This window comes from Perognathus longimembris, chromosome 10 (assembly GCF_023159225.1).
Source record: "Perognathus longimembris pacificus isolate PPM17 chromosome 10, ASM2315922v1, whole genome shotgun sequence".
Taxonomy (NCBI): domain Eukaryota; kingdom Metazoa; phylum Chordata; class Mammalia; order Rodentia; family Heteromyidae; genus Perognathus; species Perognathus longimembris.
Window position 1 is genome coordinate 11597735 of NC_063170.1, and position 22498 is coordinate 11620232.

Genomic DNA, 22498 nt, shown 5'->3' on the forward strand with positions numbered 1-22498 from the left:
GAAGAGACAGGAGGCAGATCGTGGTCTTCAGAGCAGCCCTGGAGACAGCAGGACCCTGCAAAGTGAAGGGACTGGGAACATGGCAGTCCAAGGCCTTGAGTTTACTCTTCTCCACTTCTTGCCTGGCTTTCCTCTAAGCTGTTCTATTGGGCACGTTGACGTGAGTTGCTCACCTGTTTTATAGGCACAATAGGTCTCTAGCCTTTCCCCAGCTAACTTTTGTCGGTTTGTAAAAGAAATTGCCCAATTAATCCCCATGAAACAAGAAGAAAAAAAAGCACCTCAAGGAATGTATAGACAATTCCTCCTCCAATGATACCCATCTCTTTCTTGTCAGTCTTGGGGCTTGAACTCGGCTCTGCCCTTAAGCTTTGGTGCTCAAGGCTAGTGCTCTACCACAGACCTACTTCCTGCTTGCTTATGGACTTTCCTGCCCTGGTTGGCTTTGAACCATGATCCTCAAATCTCTGCCTCCTGAGTAGCTAGGATTACCGCATAAGCCACCAGAACCTGGCTATTAGACAATCTCCTAGGTCAGCCCTGAAAGTGCCCTGCAGGTGGCTGGAGTTAATGATTAGCTCTGCACTTGTCGGAATGACTTGGTCAGGCAGGCTGGGGCTCACCTGCTGAAGCCTCTACAGGTAGCAGCATGGCCCCTTGGCTCCTCAGGGCTGGGCTGCTGGTGCTGAGCCTAGTTCATTATTATGTTGGGAGTGAAATGACAGAACCCCTAAGTGGCTCTGGAGACCAGCTGCTCTTCCGTGGAGCCGACAGACATGACTTTGCCATTGTGATCCCCATAGGAGACTCGGAATGCGTCTGGCAGTTTGCCCACCAGAACGGCTATTTCTATTTCAGCTATGAGGTACGTGGTTTCCTCTGCCTATGCACACTGCAGACTTTTCTTTTGTCCTTTGGAAAGTGAGGTGGGTTTTAGACCAGACCAAAGACTGGTTGCCTCTGTCTCATACACTGTGACTCCACCTGTGAGTAGAAGGGACTTGCAGTTGTAGGCGGCTCAGAGTGGGGTGAACTGTCACCAGCAGGAGCCAAAGCATATGGCTTAGCTTCTCAAACCCAGAGACAAATGGAGCGCCTCCAACTAATTCCCCCTTAGCTTCTCTGGGGGAGTACAGGAGAAAGAATACATTTTAAAATTGTTAAGTTAATGTAGATGCTAGCACTAAGTCAAAGGCACTTTAGTGATTGACCCAAATGTCAGAGAAAGTGACTTTAGTTAATGGAGCTGGGGGCAAAACATCTGCTCTCGTCTTTAGTGGTTAGTTTGGGCCGACGAGAGAGCCTCCGGCTCAAGGTTTCTTGGTGCAGCCAGGTGATCCTGCTGCTTTCAGGAAGGGAAATGGTTCAAGTCACCTGGCTCTCATTCAAGCCCTTTTGACACTGCCCAAGAATGGTGAGCTTAAAGTTGACCTGTTCTTTTTTTGTTCTTAATTTTTTTTTGCCAGTACTGAGCTTTGAACTCAGGTCCTCAAGCTTGCTCTACCACTTTCCTTTGTTCTTTATCTAAAAACATGTTCACGTTCTAATTTTTCTTATAGACACAATAATGAACCATTGTTGATCTTGTTTCACTCCCCTATAACTTTGAATGGATTTATCAGAGTTTTTGGACCTAAATTAATATTAGAACAATAGCGACTAGTCAGTGCACTGTGGCTAGAGCTTGTGAAGTTCCAGTTTAGGAACAAGCGTCCAGGGGGTGCCTGCAGTGGGCATAGGGCTGCAAAGCGGCAAACATCCACATTTGGGGTGCCACCAGGAGTTCAGTGACCAAGCCGTCCAGCCAGTAATTCCATGGACAGAATTGTGCCTATCAAATGATCACATCAGCTGTGTGGGTCAAGACTGAAGGGCTGCGGTGGGCATTCTGGGCAATTTTTTTTTTCTTTTTCTTTTTGCCAGTCCTTGGGCTTGCACTCAGGGCCTGAGCACTGTCTCTGGCTTCTTTTTGAACCACAGCACCAATTAAGGCTTTTTCTATATATGAGGTACTGAGGAATTGAACCCAGGGCTTCATGTATACCCCTGGGCAATTCTTTATCCTAACAAGATGCTTAACACGGATGTGGTTGTTGCACAACACCATTAATGTGACAAAAGAGTAAGCCAGTCACAGTAGCTCACGTCTATAGTCTTAGCTACTGAGAAGGCTGAGATTGGGAGGGTTACAATTTGAGGCCAGCCTAGGGAAACATTTCTCTTGACTCCTATGCCAGTCGATAGGAAGCTAGGCATGGTGGCACACACACACCCCATGTCAACCCAGCTATGCAAGGAAGTGTAAGTTGCTCCACAGACCCTAAGCCAAAAAAGGTGAGAGACTCTTAGGAAAAAAAAAAAAAAACTAGAGCAAAAAGGGTTGGAGCATGGCTCAAGTGGTTGACCGCTAACTTGGCAAACTTAGAACTGCAAGAAAAAAAAAAAAAAAAGGCCCCGCAGCCCCAGCTTTGCTAGTGAGGGATGGAGTGGGTGGAGCCAGTCGAGACTCATGCCCGGCTGTTGACCGTGCGGCCCATGACTGTGGGATGCCAGGCTTTCCGTTTAGCAGGCTTCTTAGCGATCTCATGGGGCCTTTTCTCCCTCTTGAATGCGATGTATTGGCAGGTTCAGCGGACCCTCGGGATGTCTCATAACCGGCACGTGACTGCCATGGCACACACCCCACGGGGGTTCCTCATAGACACCTCCAAGGACGTTCGGGGCCAGATTAACTTCGCAACCCAAGAGACAGGTCTGCTCTCCTCCCCAGGGCTGCTGTGATTCTCACACAGCCTGTAATGTGAGGGAAGTAGTGAAGTAGAAAAAAGAGAGTTCAGCCTTCAACACTGAAACCAGAGACACCCAGGACATCCGCTGGCCGTCTACTGGTAGATTGCGGACAGAGCCTCACAGTGACCACTCTAACTCCCAGGTTCAGAGTACCAATTATGATACAGAAATTCCATGTAATAAATGATCGAGTCACACTTGCAGTCATCAGAACACTTCAGCCACCAGTAAAAGCAGCTTCAGGACATGTAGGATTCCCAACCCATAATGAGGCAGCTCCTTCTCCAGCTAGAGCCTTCCGGCAGCCAGATCAAGCCCATCCTGTGGGCAGCCACAGGATACTTTCCTAGCCAGGTGTAACTCGACAAGTCCGGGCCTCTGCTGCCCCCACACAATCCTTCACTGGGCACCACAGGACGCTGTCAGTATTGGCAAGTATTTAGCTTTTGTATGTGTATTTACCGGGGCTTGAACTCTAGGCCTTGCCCCTGGCTTGTCCTTTTCACTCAAGATTGGTGCTCTACCACTTTGATCCACACCTCTAGCTCCAAATATTTGTCCCCTAGCACAGTAGTGCCTTCCAATAGCATGTTGACTTTCAAAAACTGCCAGAGCTTTATAAGTCTACACCCACCACCATTTCACTCCCCGCCCACCACCACCATATAGAGAGAGGTGTGAAGACACGAGCGTCCTCTTCAGACTACCCTAACAGAGCCCCATACCAGCAAGCCAGCCTTGGCTCTTTCATCCAACGCCAGAGCTTTTCTACTTGGAGCCATGCCTTGAGTTCCAAATGTTTTGAATTTCAACTCAATCTGCTGAGCAGGATCAAAATTCCCTTAAGTGATGCGAGAATTTACTTATTTGTATATAATTGTTTCCTGCCCATCATAGAACAAGTTACTGATACTCAAAATGTCATTATTAATATTAAGTAAAATAAGTTAGATGTCAAGTCAGCATCCTATCAAGATAGGGTCTTTTGTATTTCCTAAGCAAGAAAAGTGCTCTAGCGGTTATTTTATTTTGGTGCTAGTACTAAGAGTTTGCACTCAGGGCCTGGACACTGTTCTTTCGCTTTTTCACTTAAGGCTGATGCTGTACCACTTTCTTCCCTTGTCTGGCTTTGAACTGCCATCCTCAGATCCCAGGCTCCTGGGTAACCAGGATTATAGGCAAAACCACTGGCACCTGGCTTTTTACTGGCAATTAAAACTGGGGAACATCCAGGTGCTGGTGGCTCACACCTATAATCCTAGCTACTCAGGAGGCTGAGACCTAAGGATCGTGGTTCAAACTAGCTTGTGCAGGAAGTCTGTGAGACTCTTATCTCCAATAAACTACTCAGAAAAAGGTGGAAGTGGTGCTGTGGCTCAAGTGGTAGAGCACTAGCCTCAAACAAAAGAATCTCAGGAACAGTGCTCAGGCCGAGTTGAAGCCCCAAGATGAGCAAAACAAATTGGGAACAAAACGTACATGGGAACACATGCTTATAATCCTAGCACTTAGGAGACCAAAGCCGGAAGATAGCCAAGTTCCAAGTCTGCTTGGGCTTTGTAATGATGGTCTATTGTCAAATAAATAAAACAGATCTGGGGATCAGGTGTCTCTAGGGAGGAGCTACAATACAGGCTGGGAGATATGACTTGGTTGGTAATGATCTGGAAATTCCTACAGGTTTCTATCAGCTTTGTATAAAAAACGACCAAAATCATTTTGGTTCTGCACAAGTGTACCTCAACTTTGGCGTCTTTTATGAGGGGCCCGAGATGGACCACAAACAGAATCAAAGGAAGCAACTGAACGATACTCTGGATGCAATTGAGGTAATGGAGTGTTAAGAGAAACATTCATGGAGCTGATTCCATTTGAAGAAAAGATGAAAAATTACACAATATCTGCTGAGGAATCAAACCCAGGGCTTCATGTATTCTACCACTAGGCCACATTCCCAGCCCTCTAGTTGACTTTTGAGAAGGGATTTAGTAAATAGCAGGCCTCCTTCTTCCTAGGCTCTAAATCAGGCTCTATTAACGAAATGGAGATCCAGAAGATGACAGTTGGAGGCCAGATGGGACAGAAACGTTTGCAAATCCAGCCCCCAAATAACCAGCAAAAATAGGGCTGAGGATGTAGACCAAGTGATCTAATGCCAAAGCCATTCAGGAGGCCGAGACCTGGGGATCATACTGCAAGCCAACCTCACCTCCTCCCCGCAAAAGCAGCTACAAGACTCCATCCCTAATTAACCAACAAAAATGCCAGCTAGAGGTGTGTGTCAAATGGTAGAGTACCAGCTGTGAACAAGAAAGCTGAGTGAGGGCTGGGGATATAGCCTAGTGGCAAGAGTGCCTGCCTCGGATACACGAGGCCCTAGGTTCGATTCCCCAGCACCACATATACAGAAAACGGCCAGAAGCGGCGCTGTGGCTCAAGTGGCAGAGTGCTAGCCTTGAGCGGGAAGAAGCCAGGGACAGTGCTCAGGCCCTGAGTCCAAGGCCCAGGACTGGCCCAAAAAAAAAAAAAAAAAAAAAAAGAAAGCTGAGTGAGCTTGATGAGGTATTTGAGAACTGGTGGCAGCAAACAAACATAAGCCCTTCTGGGTTTGTTTGGGCTGGGAATGTGGCTTAGCCATAGAGTGCTTGTCTAGCATGCATGAAGCCCTGGGTTCAATTCCTCAGCACCACATAAATGGAAAAAGCCAGAAGTGGCGCTGTGGCTCAACAGGTAGAGTGCCATCCTGAGCAAATAAGAACCCAGGGACAGTGCTCAGGCCCTAAGTTCAAGCCCCAGGACTGGCAAATAAAAAAAACAAAACAAAAAAAACACCAGAATCTCCAGACATGGATAGCTCATGGGTATAATCCTAGCTACTCAGGAGGCTAAGACCTGAGGATCGCAGCTGGAAGCCAGCCCAGCAGAAAGCAAAAAATGGAGCTGTGGATCAAGTGGTAGAGCATTATTAGCCTTGAACAAAAAACTCAGGTACAGTGTCCAGACCCCTAGTTCAAGCCCCAGGACCAGCACCAAAAAAAAAAATCCAATCACTCACCCAAAACCCCAAACCCCAGGCTATTTTTCACGACAGCGTATCATTACCAATAATTGCAAAAGTATGATGAAACTTAGAATCCTGAGTAAACTCCATGACTTTCCCAGATAATGCAGGTTAATGTGCCAATCACCCAAGTAAGAATGGATGGGAAGGGAGGAGGCAGCAAGAATACATTTATTTTATCCCCTCCCCTGCAGCAGAGTACAAGGAAGGTGCAAAACAATGTTTTTCACATATGGCGCTTCTACAACTTTGCCCGGATGAGGAAAATGGCCGACTCCTTCCTTCTCCAATCAAACTACACCTATGTGAACAGGTGGTCCACAGTCCAGAGCCTTGTCATCGTTCTTTCTGGGCTCCTGCAGCTGTATTTCTTAAAGCGTCTCTTCAATGGCTCATCAACTACTGACACAAAACCGAGATGCTAAGCCGAGCTGACTTTTCTTCAGGGGTAGCAAAGCTTGTTATTGGAATAACACAATTTAGTGCTTTTATCTATTGTGCTCATCAACCAAGGCCACATGGCAATAAACTAGTAAAAATGCAAATGTGAGTGCTGAGGTTGCTATTTCTAAAGTATGTGATAAATACCATATAGCCCTCCTTAGCTTCTCCAATACCAGAAAACTAGAAGACTTGACAAAATATGGGACAAAATCCAATTTGCTCACATGGAATAACAAAGTAAGAGTGCCTTGTTGTTTTGAAAATACGTTGATTATAGAGACACACCTTTGGAATTAAAAATTAGTATATGCATTTAAGATTTTAAAGATATAACTTAGGTTGTTTCCAAGAAAGAATCTGACAGTATGGGCAAGGACAAAAGGAAGGGGCTAACCTTATTTCAGGGTCTCTGAGTACTTTGTTCAATCTAGTCAGTAAATATTAAATCAGTTACTAAACATTTCATCCTAGGATTATCCCATCCAAGAACAACAACACCATATAAAAACCAAGACAATAAGTAACATAAATGTATATGTAATATAAAAATAGCATTTATTTTAGACCCACCATATGCCCAGCACTGTGCTAGATGCTTTATAATCACCAAAAGTTAAGCTGTACATTTTTTGTTGTTGGTGGTGGTCCTTGAGCTTCTGTGCTCTAGGCTGCTCTACCGCTTTGAGCCACAGTGCCCCTTCCGGTTTTCTGGTGGTTAATTGGAGATAAGTCTCATGGACTTTCCTGTCCTGGCTGGCTTTGAATCACAATCCTCAGATCTCAATCTCCAGAGAAGCTAGGATTACAGGAGTGAGCCACTGGCACCTGGCTCAAGTTGCAAGTTTTGTAAACAGAGAAAGAAAAAGTTCTTAAAGGTGAGTGACTGGTTCAAGGCCAATGAAGGTTTCAATCCAAGCTTTTCTTCCATACTTTCTGTACAGCACTAACTGTATAGGAATACTGAGTGACACAGCATTTTAGCTGAATTTCATTTGGAAGGTGTCCTATTTTTATATGGCAATGTTTTCTCTTGCATGATATTAATAAAGAAAATGAACAGTGCTATCACAGATAACAGTTAACTCCTCTTGTCCTGTTTCAACAGTTTAGAACTTATTGCTCAGAACAAGAAGCCTTGATTCAAGTACAGAATAAGAATATTCTATTTCATCTGAAACCCCACTTTTTTTCCTTTTGGATTTTTGAGACAAGCTCAGGCTTGTTTTAAATTTGATTCTCCACTTTTCATCCCTTTCACTGCATAGTAAGAATCCAGCTCGCATTTGTCGGTGATAGAATAGGAAAGTAAGAAGTCTCCACAGAAGTGTTGATAAAACCCAACAGGATGGAGACATCCGCACAGACACTGGAAACAAAGCGAGGTCCTTCCATAGAGCCTCAGTCCTTGGGATGACTTCACTTTAAGTCAAGGTCTCTTCATGGCGTACATACTCCCCAATGTCTGCTTGATGAAATACCACAATTGCCATGGGGTCTACTTTCCTGCAGTCTTGTGTAGACTTGGCGGCTACCCCAAAACCCTGGGATTCAAAACAAAAGAAACACTAATTCACTTAAGTCATTCACTAAGCCAGTGTTGAGGGCTGGAAATTATAAACCAGCCTTCAGCCGATGTTCATAGAGTATTTCGAACCGTGACAGTGACAAAAGGAAATCCTATGTAAGAAAGTGCATGCTTATTACTGAAGTTTTAACCATAAGTCTCACACTTGTCAGGTGCTCTACTATTTAAACCCTATCCCCTTCTTTATATTTATTTATTTCTTTGAATTCAGAGACTGTGTGCTGACCTCAATGAGCTTCTTTTGCTTGAGGATGGAGCTCTAACACTAGAGCTCCATTTCCAGCTTTTTTTTTGGTGGGGGGGTGGATAGTTTATTGGAGACGAGTCTCAAAGACTTTCTTGCCTGGGCTGGCTTCCAACTGTGAGTCTCTGGAGTAGCTAGGATTATGGGAGTGAGCCACTGGTGATTGGCTTTATTTTTCCTAGATAAAGTTCCCTACTTCTGTTCAGGGCTGGTCTGAGACTTTCCGTCTCCTACCTATGCCTCTTGTGTAGATGGTTATGACCATTTTTACAGTGCTAGGTCCTACATCCTTTAGGCCCTCTGCTGGGAAATTAGAAACAAGTCTCAAATTATGTCCTTTTAATTTGTATTCTCTACTATTACAGATGTAGAACATTGTTGCATCATACCTGAGCAAACAAATATTGTGCACTGGTTTTATTATAAATAGCAGTGCCAGTGCTTTATGAGTGTTGTTTATGATTATGTTGCTCTAGAGTGTTTTCTTTGCAGATGATGACTGAATTTTACTGTATTCTGGTGTTTACTAATGTGGGACGCTGAATGTCTGATTTTGTTCAGGTGGCTGCAGAACCTGCTACTGTTGCATAACACACTAGTATTGGTCTTCTTAAAACAATCATATACATAGAATTTCAACTTTTGTGAAATTTAGTTGTACTATTAACTTTGGGAGGAAAAAGAGTATTTCATTTTAGTGGGTTGAACTGGCATTGTACAGAAGTGAATAGCCACAATGGAATAGAAAGGTTAAACTTAACCCTTTCCAGGCCAGTAATGCACGGTATTAAATATGGGCAGACATAGGTACAAGTTTGGTTACAGAAACTCCAAGTCCTCCCTAGAAGCTACCATCCCTACTCACCAAAGGGACATCTGCCATGGAGTACACCACCACTCCCTGGTACTGCGAAGTGTTTTCAGTGATTCGACCCAAACCAGATTTCAACACGTGGTTTCCATACAGGAAGGACTGCTCTGCTCCAGGCTTTATCCACACTTTGTACTGTAAGACAAGAATGAAAACCAAACAACAACAAAAAGATGTATCTCTGCAGGTAAGTCAGCTGCTGATATTGTATCCAGAGATGTACACGAAAGGAAGGGAAGATGAAAAGGAGAAGAGAGATGTGTTTCCTTTAAAGTGTTCATGCCCTGAACAGAACTGCCATGAAGTTCTTCCCTCAATTCTACAAGCAATTTATTAACGGCTTAAAAAAATTTTTTTTTATTGGTACCAGTTCTGGGGCTTGAAATTAGGGCTTGGGTGCTGTCTCAGGGCTTTTCTGCTTTAGACTAGTCCTCTACCAATTGAGCCACAGCTCCACTTGTTGCTTTTTGGTAGTTAATTGGAGGTTAAGTCTGAAAGCATAGGTATCAGCCATCCCAGAGGACCATGCGGAGATAATCACAGACAGGAGAAGAAGGTTCATAAGGAGGTTTATTAGTGGGGCCATATCTCCCACCGGAGAGGGAGCTACATAGCGTCTGCACCTTGTCCAGGTGGCAGCTTCTCTCTGGGGGTAAAGGGGAAGTAGGTAGTAGGAGTGGCTCATTAGGTATGGGTGGGTCTGGGGTCTAGTGGGAGGAGCTGAGGACCTGAGGCTAGGGAAATGCTAACAAAGTCTAACACACTTGCCTGTCTAGACTGGCTACAAACTGTCATCTTCAGGTATTAGCCTCCAGAATATCTAAAATTACAGGCGTGAGCCACTGACGGCCGGCAGCAGTTTTTTCTGCACTCTGATACAGTCCTCACCCCAGCGACTGATCTACTACTTTCTGGTATTGAACGTGGTTCACACGTTTTGACTGGGCTAACCATACCATGCAGCAGGGCCGAAACTTCGAACCCACAGCTCTAATTATGCCCAGGCTGCAGGACCCACACACATCTCCGTGTGCGGCTGACAGTGACAGAGACCCACATGGCCCATGCCCAATCATCTGACCTAGGTGGCTTCACCCCTAGTGGCAAAACGTGGACAGGTCACTCCACAGACCTTGGCATAGGGCGCAAGGAAATCCAGGGCCGTAATGTGCAGGCGGAACTTGTGGGTCTTCGTGAATTTTCCGAAGCAGGTCCCCAGCGACACCAGCTTGTCCCCGGAGATATTGGTGGCCAGCTTCAGGATCTTCTCGCTTCAGAGCATAAAAGGGGGCCTCGGGTGAAGGGAAGCGGGGGACCCCGGCTCCTGCCCGGCCCCCGCGCCCGCCGGGCCCCGCTCACCTCACGTAATACACACGGTCGTTGTGCAGCCTGAAGCAGTAGGTACCATCGGGCCTGTCCACCAGCAGCTGCAGATTCTCCCCGATGCTGGGGGTAAAGACTGGACTGGAGGCCGCGCTCGAGAGGACTCGCCCGCCCCGCCATCCACACCCGCCGGACGCCCACCCCCTCGTCCTCCCTCCCGCGACCGTACTATTTCGCGATCTTCTCAAACATCACCCGGGTCTCCTCTTCAGTCAAAGGCCGCATCTTCCCGCAGGGTCGGATCACTGGATCCGCGTGCCGAAGGGACCGGAAACGGAAGTCTCCTGCCCGCCGCTCCCTGGCAACCCCAAAGCCGGCCTCTCTATCTCCTTCCCCGCTGGTTCTTCGCGCGGCTGCCCCCTAGCGGGGAGGACCGCCGGCCGGGTTGACACCGTAGAGACCGGAAGTGCGTGTAGTTACTTCCGGTCCCAGGTGCGGAGCCGGCGCCCTCACGGGTGTGGAGGGGAAGTAACGGAGCTGCTCGGAAGATGGCGGCGGTGGAGACTGTCCAGACTGTCCCGACTTCAACGACGGCGTCGGCCACGGCGACAGCCACGGCAGCGGCTCTTGGGGAGGTGGAGGATGAAGGGCTGTTGGCGTCGCTCTTCCGGGACCGCTTCCCCGAGGCCCAGTGGCGGGAGCGACCCGACGTGGGCCGCTACCTCCGGGAGCTGAGCGGCTCGGGGCTGGAGCGGCTGCGGCGGGAGCCGGAGCGCCTGGCGGAGGAGCGGGCGCAGCTGCTGCAGCAGACGCGGGACTTGGCCTTCGCCAACTACAAGACCTTCATCCGCGGCGCCGAGTGCACCGAGCGCATCCACCGCCTCTTCGGTGACGTGGAGGAGTCGCTCGGCCGCCTCCTGGACCGCCTGCCCGGCTTCCAGCAGAGCTGCAGGTGGGCGGGCGGGCGCCCGGGGGGCTCCTGACGGGACCAGCCCTCCCCCGCCGGGCGTCCAGCGCTTTAGTAGCCCGTTTCAACTCCCCCAGTCACCTTAATGTTATACACACGCACACACGCACGCACACAAAACAGCCATTGGTGGTGTCAGATTGATTCAGCTCTGTAAATCACTTATTTGCGGGGTGATTTGGGGCAAGTTCTGACCCTGTGTGCGACTGAGTTTCCTCTTGGCTGGTAGCACTTAACCGTCTGGGTCTGGTGGGAGGCTTAAATCTAATAAGCCATCGGGCCCAGCCAGTTCCCAGTTAAGTGCTTGGTAACCAGCTAAGATTGGGGTGTAGAGAATTGAGGGACGTCTTCCTGATTGATTCTAGGAACTTTGTGAAGGAGGCCGAGGAGATCAGCTCCAACCGCCGGATGAACACTCTCACTTTGAACCGGCATACGGAAATCTTGGAAATCTTGGAGATTCCTCAGCTCATGGATACCTGTGTCCGGAACAGCTATTACGAAGAGGCCCTGGAACTTGCTGCCTATGTACGTCGACTGGAAAGGAAATATTCCTCCATCCCCGTCATCCAGGTAGCTAGCATGCTATTGTTCTTGTATCATTAATTATGTGGTAGTGACCTTTTTTCTTTTCTTTTTTTGGTGCTGGTCCTGGAGCTTGAACTCAGACCCTGTGCCTCCCCCTGGGCTTTTGTGCCCAAGGCTAGCCCTCTACTACTTGAGCCACAGCTCCTCTTCCCGTGTGTGTGTGCGCGCTTAATTGGAGATTAAAAAAAAATCTCAGACTTTCCTGCCCACTCTGGCTTTGAACCCTGATCCTCAGATCTCAGCCTCCTGAATAGCTAGGATTGCAGGCATGAGTTACCGTGCCTACTTTTTTTCTTCTTTTCTTTCTCTCTTTTTCTTTTTTTACCAGTGCTGGGGCTTGGGACTCAGGGCCTGAGCACTGTTCCTGGCTTCTTTTTGCTCAAGGCTAGCACTCTGCCACTTGAGCCACAGCTTCTGGCTTTTGCTATATATGTGGTGCTAAGGAATTGAACCCAGGGCTTCATGTATACGAGGCAAGCTCTTTACCTTTAGGCCATATTACCAGGCCCCCCCCCCACTTTTTTTCTAATATTATCACTTGAGCCATATTTTCACTTCCAGTGACTGAACTTTTATGTAGAAATAATTGCATGTCTCATATCATTTTCTGCCCAGGCAGGTTTGAACAGAAAGCGCACTCCATTCACTCATTCATTCATCTATTCAAACATACAGATTAGTCATGTACCATCACTGATCTAGGTATTGGGGATACAGTGTAAACAAAGTAGTCAACCATGGCTGTCATGTTTACATTCTAGCAGAAATCCTCTAATTGACATTAGGTAAATAACTTCAGATAGCGATGTCGGAAGAAAATAAACCTAGTGGGTTGGGGCAAAGCTTAACTGGTCAAGCACATACCTACAAGTATGAGACTCTGGGTTTAAGCCTTACCAGTCAATAAACAGGGTAAAAGGAAAGGAGTAGGGTGAGTTACTTTAGGTGGACTATCAGGAAAAGCTTTTAAAGCAGGAGCATTTAAGCTGAGACAGAAATGATGACAAGATCTAGGGAGAGGGGCTGGGAATATGGCCTAGTGGTAAAGTGCTTGCCTTGCATACACGAAGCCCTGGATTCCATTCCTCAGCACCACATATTAGAAAAAGCCAGAAGTACAGCTGTGGCTCGAGGTAGAGTGCTAGCCTTGAGCAAAAAGAAGCCAGGGATAGTGCTCTGGCCCTGAGTCCAAGCCCTAGGATTGGCAAAAAATAAAGAACTAGAAAGACCAGACAGAGGACTTGGCATGCTTGAGGTATCTGAAGCCAGTGTTAGTGGGTTGCACTGAGCAATGGGAGGGCATCAGAGCAGATGAAGTTGGAAAACCAGCAGGGCCTGAGCCTAATAAGGTGAGTGGTTAGAATTTTATTGAATATCATTGGAAGTCCTTGGAGAGTTTTACATATTTCCTTTTGTTTGTTGAGGTTCTCGGATTTGAACTCAGATCTCACATTGTTAGGTAGGCAATCTATCATATATAAATCATGCCCCCAGGCTATTTTCCAAGCAGTATCTCTTATTTTTCCTTGAGTGACCTCAGAATGTGGTTCTCATAGTGGGGTGCTGGTGGCTCACACCTGTAATCCTAGCTACTCAAGAGGCTGAGATCTGAGGATCATGGTTCAAAGCCAGCCCAGACAGGGAAATCCGTGAGACTTCTCTCCAATTCACCAGAAAACCAGAAGTGGCACCATGGCTCAAGTGGTAGAGAGCTAGCCTTGACCTCAGGGACAGTGCCCAGGCTCAGAGTTCAAGCCCCATGACCTGCAAAAATAAAAATAAAAAAAATGTGGTCCTCCTATGTCCTTTGTAGTTCAGACCACAGGTACGTGCCACGATACCCAGTTATTGAGATGGAGGAGGTCTTACTAACTTGTTGCCTCAAACTGACATCCTTCTGATCTCTAATTCCTGAGTACCTGGGGGTATAGGCATGAACTAATGCATGGGTCACATGGAAGGCTTAGAGTGAGGGTGGTGGTACCAGGCCAACCTTATCTCCATGGAAAGGAAACTGGACATGGTGGTGTGATCGCAGACACCATGGGAAGCTCACGATAGGCAGCTTGTGGCCCTCTCACTCAGGTGGGAAGAGAGAGCCCGTGCTAAAAACCAGTGAAAAACAGGGCTGGAGGCCCTGCTCAGTAGTACTAGCAAACCCAGCAGGTATTAGGCCCTGAGTTCAAATCCCCAGTGTTTCTTCCCTTCCCAGAAACAAGTTATACAACCAGACCTTCCAATATCAGCTTTAGAAGTCCACTTTATGTGTGGGGAGAGCTGGGTGGATGTCAGTCTACAGTGTTCAGGGTTATTGGGAAGGGCTCCAAAGACTCTTTTCCATTGTGTGACTCCTTCCCTGTATTGTCAGGGCATTGTGAATGAAGTGCGCCAGTCCATGCAGCTGATGCTGAGCCAGCTGGTCCAGCAACTGAGGACCAACATCCAGCTGCCTGCCTGCCTGCGTGTCATTGGCTACCTGAGGCGCATGGATGTCTTCACCGAAGCTGAGCTAAGGGTGAAGTTTCTTCAGGCCCGAGATGCTTGGCTTCGCTCCATCCTGACTGCCATCCCAACGGATGATCCCTATTTCCATATCACAAAGACCGTTGAGGCCTGCCGGGTGCACCTCTTTGATATCATCACTCAGTACCGTGCCATCTTCTCCGATGAAGATCCCCTGCTGCCACCCCCTGTGGGGGAGCACACCGTGAATGAAGGTGCCATCTTCCATGGGTGGGTGCTGCAGAAGGTCTCACAGTTCCTGCAGGTGCTGGAGGCTGACCTTCACCGTGGGATCGGTGGCCGCCTAGACTCACTGCTGGGCCAGTGCATGTACTTTGGTTTGTCATTCAGCCGGGTGGGGGCCGATTTCCGGGGCCAGTTGGCTCCTGTTTTTCAGCGGGTAGCCATTACCACTTTTCAGAAAGCAATTCAAGAAGCAATGGAGAAATTCCAAGATGAAATGAATTCCTACACCCTCATCTCAGCTCCAACCATCCTGGGCAGCAGTAGCATGCCTGCTGCCATTCCAGCCACCCAGCCGGGGACACTGCAGCCACCCATGGTGCTGTTAGACTTCCCACCCCTTGCCTGCTTCCTCAACAACATCCTGGTCGCCTTCAATGACCTGCGTCTCTGCTGCCCCGTGGCCCTCGCTCAGGATGTGACACGGATCTTGGAGGACGCCCTTGCCAAGGTGAGGACATTCATTGGCTTTCTATATCCTAGATGTCCCTTGGTAGGACAACTTTGGTGGCTAGACTTCTTTAGAAAAGCAGTTCCTGTGACTGGTGCCTTAGAGAGGTTTAGTGTCCTGTCAGGGTTCTCTAGCTGATAGTTGTTTATCACCCTCATGGGGGACAGTCCTAGAGCAAGCTGTGAAATGGCTTACTGTGCTTTCTGTTGCTTTTTTTTTGCCAGTCCTGGGCCTTGGACTCAGGGCCTGAGCACTGTCCCTGGCTTCTTTTTGCTCAAGGCTAGCACTCTACCTCTTAAGCCACAGCGCCCCTTCTGGCTTTTTCTATGTATGTGGTGCTGGGGAATTGAACCCAGGGCCTCATGTACACGAGACAAGCACTCTTGCCACTAGGCCATATCCCCAGCCCTGTTGCTTTATTTTTGAAAAATCCTATGAATTTAGGTCAGAAGAGCACATTTCTTTCTTCTGTTTTGTGCCCATCCCAGGGCTTGAACTTGGGGGCTCATGCTCTCATTCAGCTTTTTCTTGTTTTTTGTCAGCCATGGGGCCTACACATTATCTGGAGTTTACTCAGGATTTTAAGTTTCATAATACTATTACAAATTATGCTGTAGTGGTGAAAGATAGTTTAGACTATAGTAATTTTTTTTTTTTTGTAAGATTGGAGTGTGTGTCCATGCACACTGGTCCTGAGGCTTGAACTTGGGACTTTGGCCACTGACCCTAAGCTTTTTTGCTCAAGGCTAGTGCTCTACCACTTGAGCCACAGCACCACTTCTAGCTTTTTTGTTTGGTTTTTTGTCTTGCTTTTTTGCCAGTCCTGGGGCTTGAACTCAGGGCCTGAGCACTGTCCCTGGCTTCTTTTTGCTCAAGGCTAGCACTCTACCACTTGAGCCACAGTGCCACTTCCGGCTTTTTCTTTATATGTGGTCCTGAGGAATCGAACCAAGGGCTTCATGTCTATGAAGTGAGCACTTTACCACTAGGCCATATTCCCAGCCACCACTTCTAGCTTTTTTTGGCAGTTACTTGGACGTAAGAGTCGCACTGACTTTTCTGCCTGGGCTGGTTTCAATCTGCAATCCTCAGATCTCAGCCTCCTTGAATAGCTAGAATTATAGGTGTGAGACACTAGCTAGCACTTGACTCCTTCAGCTTTTTCTGTTCACAGCTGACACTTTTTTTTTGGCCAGTCCTGGGCCTTGGACTCAGGGCCTGAGCACTGCCCTTGGCTTTTTCCCGCTCAAGGCTAGCACTCTGCCACCTGAGCCACAGCGCCCCTTATGGCCGTTTTCCATATATGTGGTGCTGGGGAATCGAACCCAGAGCTTCATGTGTAGGAGGCTAGCACTCTTGCCGCTAGGCCATATTCCCAGCCCACAGCTGACACTTGCTATTTACACCTACAGCTCCAAAACAGTCCATTTCTTTTCTTTTCTTTTTCTTTTTTGCTTTTCCTAGGGCTTGAACTCAGGTCGTGGGCACTGTCCCTGAGCTCCTTTTGCTCAAGGCTAACTCTACCACTTGAGTCACAGTGCAACTTCTGGATTTTTCTGTTTATGTATTAATGAGGAGTTGAACCCAGGCCTTCGTGTATGCTTGGCAAGCACTCTACCACTAAGTCATTTTCCCAGTCCCCAAATAGCCCATTTCTTATTGGGATTTTTTGTGTTGGTAGTTGAGGTGCAGCCTCCCTTGGTCTTATGCTCAGGATATCACAGGTTGCGTTCAGAGTGTCAGCCAGCCTTCGCTGTCACTTGGAGCTCAGAGCTCCCTCTCACCTTGTTCTGGTTGGCAGATTCATTATGTGCACCTGTGGAGACTGCGGCACTATGACCCTCTGCTCCTGGAGGCTGGCCCCTCTAGAGTCAGCTCCCAACCTGTTTCTTGACCTCAAAGGCCAGCAGGAGAGACTTCCCTGCTTCAGTCTCATATACCACATTTCTAAAGGTTTGACTAGCCAGTCATGCTGAGGCAGGAGGATCACAGGTCTGAGACCAGCCTGGGATACACCTTTAAAAAAAAAAAAAGGTTCAACTAATGTAGACTCACCCAGGAAACTCTCCCCATGGCTAATTCAAAGTCAGTGCCCTCCTTTTCCTGGACTCATCCCAGTCCCGCCAGCCTTTAAGACAATAAGACTCTTGTATCTCTATAATTCCATGATTACCTCCATTGGAGCTGGAAAGTGTGCCCGTAATGAAATGAGTGAGTCATAAATGTCACTGAAGATGGTAGAGAGGACTTATTTCTGAGTTTGAGCAACATGGAAGTACAGCATGCTACACAGTGACTTCCTACATGAAAACCTGAGGACTGCATATTGTGCTTTGTCACACACTGCAGTTTTGTTGGTGCCCTTGTCTCATAGGTAACCAAAATAATCCTGGCTTTCCATCGTGCGGAGGAGGCCGCCTTCAGCAGTGGGGAGCAGGAGCTCTTTGTCCAGTTCTGCACTGTCTTCCTGGAAGACCTGGTTCCTTATTTAAATCGCTGCCTTCAAGTCCTTTTTCCACCAGCTCAGATAGCACAGACTTTAGGTAAGAGAAAAATAAGGATTTTTAAAACTGTCTTTTTGACATGCAATACAATAATCCGTGTGTGTGTGTGTGTGTGTGTGTGTTTGCTTGCTTGCCAGTCCCGGGCACTGTCCCTGGCTTCTCTTTGTTCAAGGCTAGCACTCTGCCACTTGAGCCACAGCGCCACTTCTGGCCGTTTTCTGTATATGTGGTGCTGGGGAATTGAACCCAGGGCCTCATGCATACGAGGCAAGCACTCTTGCCACTAGGCCATATCCCCAGCCCCTGAGTGTATGTATTTTTAAAGCAAATGTACCAAGGTGTATGACCATTACCAGCATCCAGTTTAGAACATGCCCTGTCACCCCACCCCAAATGATCTCTCATTCCCTCAATTGCATGCTTAGCCACTGGCCAACTCCCTTGTGTTGCTTTATGCCTGCCTTTTCTGGACACATTACAGAAAGGGAATCTTATGTTGGTGTTGTGGAAGAATCCAGTCACATAGGAACTGCCTACTGTATGATTCCTTTATATGAAATATCCAGAAAATGTCTAAGGCAAATTTCTCCCGGTTTGCCTTCTCTTCCCTTGTAGAGTTGGGAAGGTGGCGGAAGGCGCTGTAGCTCCCCAAAAGGCAGGAGTGAGGAGCCCCCTGAGCATGGCTCCCGCCTTTGGGTGGGCCTCCGGAAGCTGGGGCATCTGAGCTGCTCCTGGCTCTGGTTCCACCCACCCGCCGCGGAGCTGCTTCTCTTCGCCGTCCTGGCCCCTTTTCAGTGACCTGACCATATTGAAATATATGATTTTGTCCATCCCTTCCCCACTTTTTTTCCTGAGACCTTAGTACTGGGTTCTTGGAGTGATCTTTTTTTGTCCGTCTTGCTTTCCCCACCGTCTGATCAGGCATTCCACCCAGCCAGCTCTCCAGGTATGGAAGCCTTGGGCATGTCAACGTCAGCGTCATCCAGGAGCCTCTGGCCTTCATCCTGCCTAAGAGAGAGACGGACTTTTCTCTGGACGATCCGGAGCTGATGGCCAAGCTTCCCGCCGCGGCCCCGGAGCCTGCCACCGCTCCAGCCCAGGAGGAGGGCGTGGAGGCCGCGCCTGCAGCGCCCCCCGAGGGCGGGCCCGCGGAGGGGGAGCCCCGCGAGGGACCTTAGCCGCGCCCCTGCCAGGTCGGGGGAGGCGGGGGACGCCCGGGAGCTCCGCTGTGCTGGCTGGCCAGGGAGACAATAAAGATGGCCAGCTGTCGCCCGCTAGCGGCTGTCCGTGCTGGAGGCGCCCGGAACTACGCTTCCCAGCGTCCTCGGCGTCCAAGGCGCGCGCGCCGGAAGAGGCCGCGCGGCGGTGGCTGCGGGCGGGCGGGCGCCATGGGCCGGCTGTGGGGCGGGTTGCTGCCGCTGCTGCTGCGCGGCGGTGCGGGGCCGGCCGCAGCGGGCCGGGGGCTGGCGCGGCCCTGCAGCTCCGCGCCGGCTGCCGACGGCCTGGAGGGCCCCGCGCGCCCCCGCTCCTACTGGAAGTATGTGCGGCGGCTGGTTTGGGGCGCGCCGCAGCCGCCGTACCGCCACGTGTGCCAGGTCGGGGACCCGGCGCTGCGGGCCGTGGCGGCCCCGGTGGAGCCGGCGCAGCTGGCGGGGCCCGAGCTGCAGCGGCTGGTGCAGCGGCTGGTGCAGGTGATGCGGCGCCGGCGCTGCGTGGGGCTGAGCGCGCCGCAGCTCGGGGTGCCGCTGCAGGTGCTGGCGCTGGAGCTCCCGGAGGCGCTGTGCCGCGCCTGCCCGCCGCGCCTGCGCGAGCTCCGCCAGATGGAGGCCTTCCCGCTGCGCGTGCTGGTGAACCCCAGCCTGCGCGTGCTCGACAACCGCCTCGTCACCTTCCCCGAGGGCTGCGAGAGCCTCCCCGGCTTCCTGGCCTACGTGCCGCGCTTCCAGGCAGTGCAGATCGCAGGTGCGCCTGGCGGGAGCCGCGGCCAGCCGGTGGGGCGGCGGCCCGGAGCCGGGCTGGGGGGGGGAGGGGGGGAGGGCTCCGCCTGGGGCGGCCCGGAGCGGGGTGAGACGGTGAGAGGCCCAGCCCTTCGTTCCCTCCCGCGTTGAACCCAGCTTTGCCCAGGGTTGATTCGGGTGATGTGGGAGGATTGGGTGTGTGTTGGTGAGCCCGTGCTCCTTGCTAGGCTTTTTTGCTTATAGCTGCTTATTTTTTATTGGTTAATTGGAGATCAAACTCGGACTTTGTCCCAAACAAGGATCCTCAGGGCTTGGCCTACTGAGTAGATAGGATTGCAGATATGGAACAGTTAGGGTTACAGGTGTGGAACAGGTAGTATGATTGCAGGTATCAGCCACTGATGGATTATTTTTTAAAGCGTTTTGGTCCAAGAGGGTCAGAAGGTCAGTGGTGTCCCTTTATTGTCTACTGTATCCAGGCGAAGTAGCCCTGCTAGGAGGCAGCGCTTGAGAAGTGAGATCAGGGTTCAGAAGGGAAGCACCTGAGCAGAGAACTTCCCACCCTGGCCCCGTGGTGAGCCCAGCACTCACATTTCCAGTTGGGAATTATACTGACCATGGTGCTGGGCACGTATTGTAGGAGGGACGGGCTGCTGCCCGCACGTGCCCTCTGGAGATCCTTGTGGCTAGCGCAGGGACGGGGACAGGAGAAGCCTAATGTGTAGCCTGCCCTCAGCCAGCCTGTCACTTCCCTTGCAGGACTGGACCCCGGAGGAGAGCAGGTGGTGTGGACTGCGCATGGGTGGACTGCGCGAATCATTCAGCATGAGATGGACCACTTACAGGGGTGCCTGTTCATTGACAAGATGGACAGCAGGACCTTTACAAATGTCCACTGGATGGAGGTGAATGACTGAGGCATGTGTGGCAGGCTAAGGATCTGGGTAGATGATGCAGACTTGTCAGCCTGAGCTCTACGCATCTCATGTGCTGCATCCTGGAATTGGCTCCAATCTGACAGCAAACAGCAGGCTGCTGATACATGCTGAGAATTGGAGGGGAATTGTAGCAATGTTTGCCCCAAATCAGCTTTGGGTAAAATACTAACTTGAGAAATGAACATCTCCTTGAAGGAGTGGACTATATCGTATGGAGAGAAGTAAACCATTCTCAGTAAAAACGCTTTCGTAAGACCTGTGTCATCTACCCGAAGCCAAGACATGATACTAATGTAGGCCTTCAATATCTGAAGGCTGTGTTTAGAAAGGCAGGTAAGGCTGCTGGGCCACTTCCTCGGGTTCTTTTCACAGAGGGCCGTGTGTGACTCTCAGGGTCTTGGGTTTGCTTGACATCGGTTTTGGAAGTAGAACACGGGACAGTGGTTCCAGGATGTGTTTAATGACTGTACGAATGTAAATACCCATGTGCTTGGACAGCTTCACATACAGATTAGGTCCCTACCTTGGGCCTGCCACTTTTAATGGATGTAGGGGAGATTTTGTGCTGACAGGGACCTCTCTAGGGCAGTTGGGTCTTGGCTTATGCTTTGTGTGGAGGCTATGGAGCAGGCTGTGGACAGAGGTGGTAATTGACAGGAGTTTGAGTCCCTTTTGCTCACAGTTAGGATAAAAATAGCAGAACTAGTACTTGCTGGTCACAATACTTATTTGAAGAGAAATCACAGTGCTTACCACTTCTTGTCTCTGAGACACTATGAGAGGCAAGGGAGCTATAGAGGGACCGGAGATGTATTGCCTCATCTTGTGCTGATGATTGAGAAAGGTGGTTTTTGTAGAGCCAGAGATCAAACTTATGGCCTTGAATAATGCAAAGCACATGTTCAACTAATTTTTTTAGATGTTGTGGGCATGAACTCAGGGCCTGAATGCTGTCCCTGAGCCCTTTCGCTCAAGGCTAGCACTCCACCATTTTGAGCCACAGATCCACTTCATTTTCTGGTGGCTAATTGGAGATCAGAGTCTCATAGACTTTCCTGCCTGGTTTTTCTGCCCAGGCTGGCTTTGAACTTCAGAACTCAGAGCTCAGCCACCTAAGGAATAGTATTACAGGTGTGAGCCACCAGCACCTGGCATTGAAGTAGATGTTTTATGTTTTTTTAATTACTTTGTTATTATAGAGGTGATGTACAGAGGGATTACAATGACAAGAGTCAGGTAATAAGTACATTCCCTTTTGTGCAGTGTCTTCTGTCCTCTCCCAGTCCCTCTCATGAATATAGCACTTTCATCAATGTCCAGTGAGCTCCACTGCTGTACTTTTTCCTCCTTTTCCCTTAAGTTCCAAATAGATAGTCTTTTTTTTTTTTTTTTTTACTGGTCTCGGGGCTTGAACTCAGCCCGGACGTTGTCCCTGGCCTCTCTGTGCTCAAGGCTAGCACTCTACCACTTGAGCCACAGCACCAGTTCCAGCTTTTTCTGAGTAGTTTGTTAGAGATAAGAGTCTCATGCACTTTCCTACCTGGGCTGGCTTTGAACTTCAGTCCTCAGATCTCAGCTTCGTGAATAAGTAGTATAGGCATGAGCCACCAGCGCCTGGGAAAGCAGGTATTGTAAGAGGAAGTCCTCCCAAAGTACAAAGTGCCCAAGTGGCAGAAAGCCAGTAAGTTCTTAGGGAATGTGTTTATTTTTAAGAGGGTCTTGTCTAAGCCAGGCTGGCCTTGAATTTGAGAGTCTTCTGCATCAGCCTCCCTGGTGTTCGAATTACAGATAATCCCCATCATGCCCAGTCAAGAATATGGGATTTAACACCAGGCAAGACCCACTCTCCCTATGGCTTTTTCTGGGAGGTTCATGAAATCAAGCTGAACAGGTTGTAAGTAGACATGGACTTACACTAAGCTCTGCGCTAAGGCCAGAGACTTAGCCATTAGGGAAGTTTCTTGAAAGCACCGGAAACACTGATCTTTATGGAAGAGTGGCTTCTTCAGCTTTTTCTTTTTATGTGGTA

General features: G+C 49.2%; 3 protein-coding genes across 5 annotated transcripts; 2 read left to right on the plus strand and 1 right to left on the minus strand.

Moving 5' to 3' along the window:
• Positions 1-432: 432 nt before the first annotated feature.
• On the plus strand, positions 433-6276 carry Tmed6 (transmembrane p24 trafficking protein 6). The gene is made up of 4 exons (XM_048355241.1): positions 433-865; positions 2626-2752; positions 4471-4619; positions 6046-6276. Exons 1-4 carry the CDS (start codon positions 650-652, stop codon positions 6274-6276), a joined length of 723 nt encoding a protein of 240 aa, XP_048211198.1. The 5' UTR covers positions 433-649.
• An 822-nt stretch (positions 6277-7098) lies between these two features.
• On the minus strand, positions 7099-10709 carry Nip7 (nucleolar pre-rRNA processing protein NIP7). Its single transcript, XM_048355242.1, has 5 exons — positions 10548-10709; positions 10355-10441; positions 10128-10266; positions 8990-9130; positions 7099-7836 (listed from the first exon to the last, which is right to left on the minus strand). The coding sequence occupies exons 1-5, from the start codon at positions 10601-10603 to the stop codon at positions 7717-7719; spliced, it is 543 nt and encodes a 180-aa protein (XP_048211199.1). The 5' UTR covers positions 10604-10709; the 3' UTR covers positions 7099-7716.
• An 84-nt stretch (positions 10710-10793) lies between these two features.
• Positions 10794-20711, plus strand: Cog8 (component of oligomeric golgi complex 8). 3 transcript variants are annotated; one of them, XM_048355232.1, is made up of 6 exons: positions 10794-11270; positions 11651-11858; positions 14242-15069; positions 17444-17612; positions 18495-18680; positions 20291-20711. In XM_048355232.1, the coding sequence occupies exons 1-6, from the start codon at positions 10867-10869 to the stop codon at positions 20446-20448; spliced, it is 1953 nt and encodes a 650-aa protein (XP_048211189.1). In that variant the 5' UTR covers positions 10794-10866; the 3' UTR covers positions 20449-20711. The 3 variants fall into 3 exon arrangements, with proteins under 3 accessions (XP_048211189.1, XP_048211187.1, XP_048211188.1); XM_048355230.1 differs by lacking the exon at positions 20291-20711 and having other exon boundaries at positions 10795-11270; positions 18495-18836; XM_048355231.1 differs by lacking the exons at positions 10794-11270; positions 11651-11858; positions 14242-15069; positions 17444-17612; positions 18495-18680 and adding an exon at positions 18696-19535.
• The last annotated feature ends 1787 nt before the right edge of the window (positions 20712-22498 follow it).

Excerpts from the sequence above, each read along its gene's own strand:
- Tmed6 (XM_048355241.1), top strand. The coding sequence starts at position 650 with ATGGCCCCTTGGCTCCTCAGGGCTGGGCTGCTGGTGCTGAGCCTAGTT. Across the intron at positions 866-2,625 it reads ATTTCTATTTCAGCTATGAG|GTTCAGCGGACCCTCGGGAT; the intron begins GTACGTGGTTTC and ends ATGTATTGGCAG. Across the intron at positions 2,753-4,470 it reads CTTCGCAACCCAAGAGACAG|GTTTCTATCAGCTTTGTATA; the intron begins GTCTGCTCTCCT and ends AAATTCCTACAG.
- Nip7 (XM_048355242.1), bottom strand. The coding sequence starts at position 10,603 with ATGCGGCCTTTGACTGAAGAGGAGACCCGGGTGATGTTTGAGAAGATC. Across the intron at positions 10,442-10,547 it reads TTTGAGAAGATCGCGAAATA|CATCGGGGAGAATCTGCAGC; the intron begins GTACGGTCGCGG and ends CTTTACCCCCAG. Across the intron at positions 7,837-8,989 it reads CCATGGCAGATGTCCCTTTG|GGTTTTGGGGTAGCCGCCAA; the intron begins GTGAGTAGGGAT and ends TTTGAATCCCAG.
- Cog8 (XM_048355232.1), top strand. The coding sequence starts at position 10,867 with ATGGCGGCGGTGGAGACTGTCCAGACTGTCCCGACTTCAACGACGGCG. Across the intron at positions 11,271-11,650 it reads GGCTTCCAGCAGAGCTGCAG|GAACTTTGTGAAGGAGGCCG; the intron begins GTGGGCGGGCGG and ends GATTGATTCTAG. Across the intron at positions 17,613-18,494 it reads TCAGATAGCACAGACTTTAG|GCATTCCACCCAGCCAGCTC; the intron begins GTAAGAGAAAAA and ends CCGTCTGATCAG.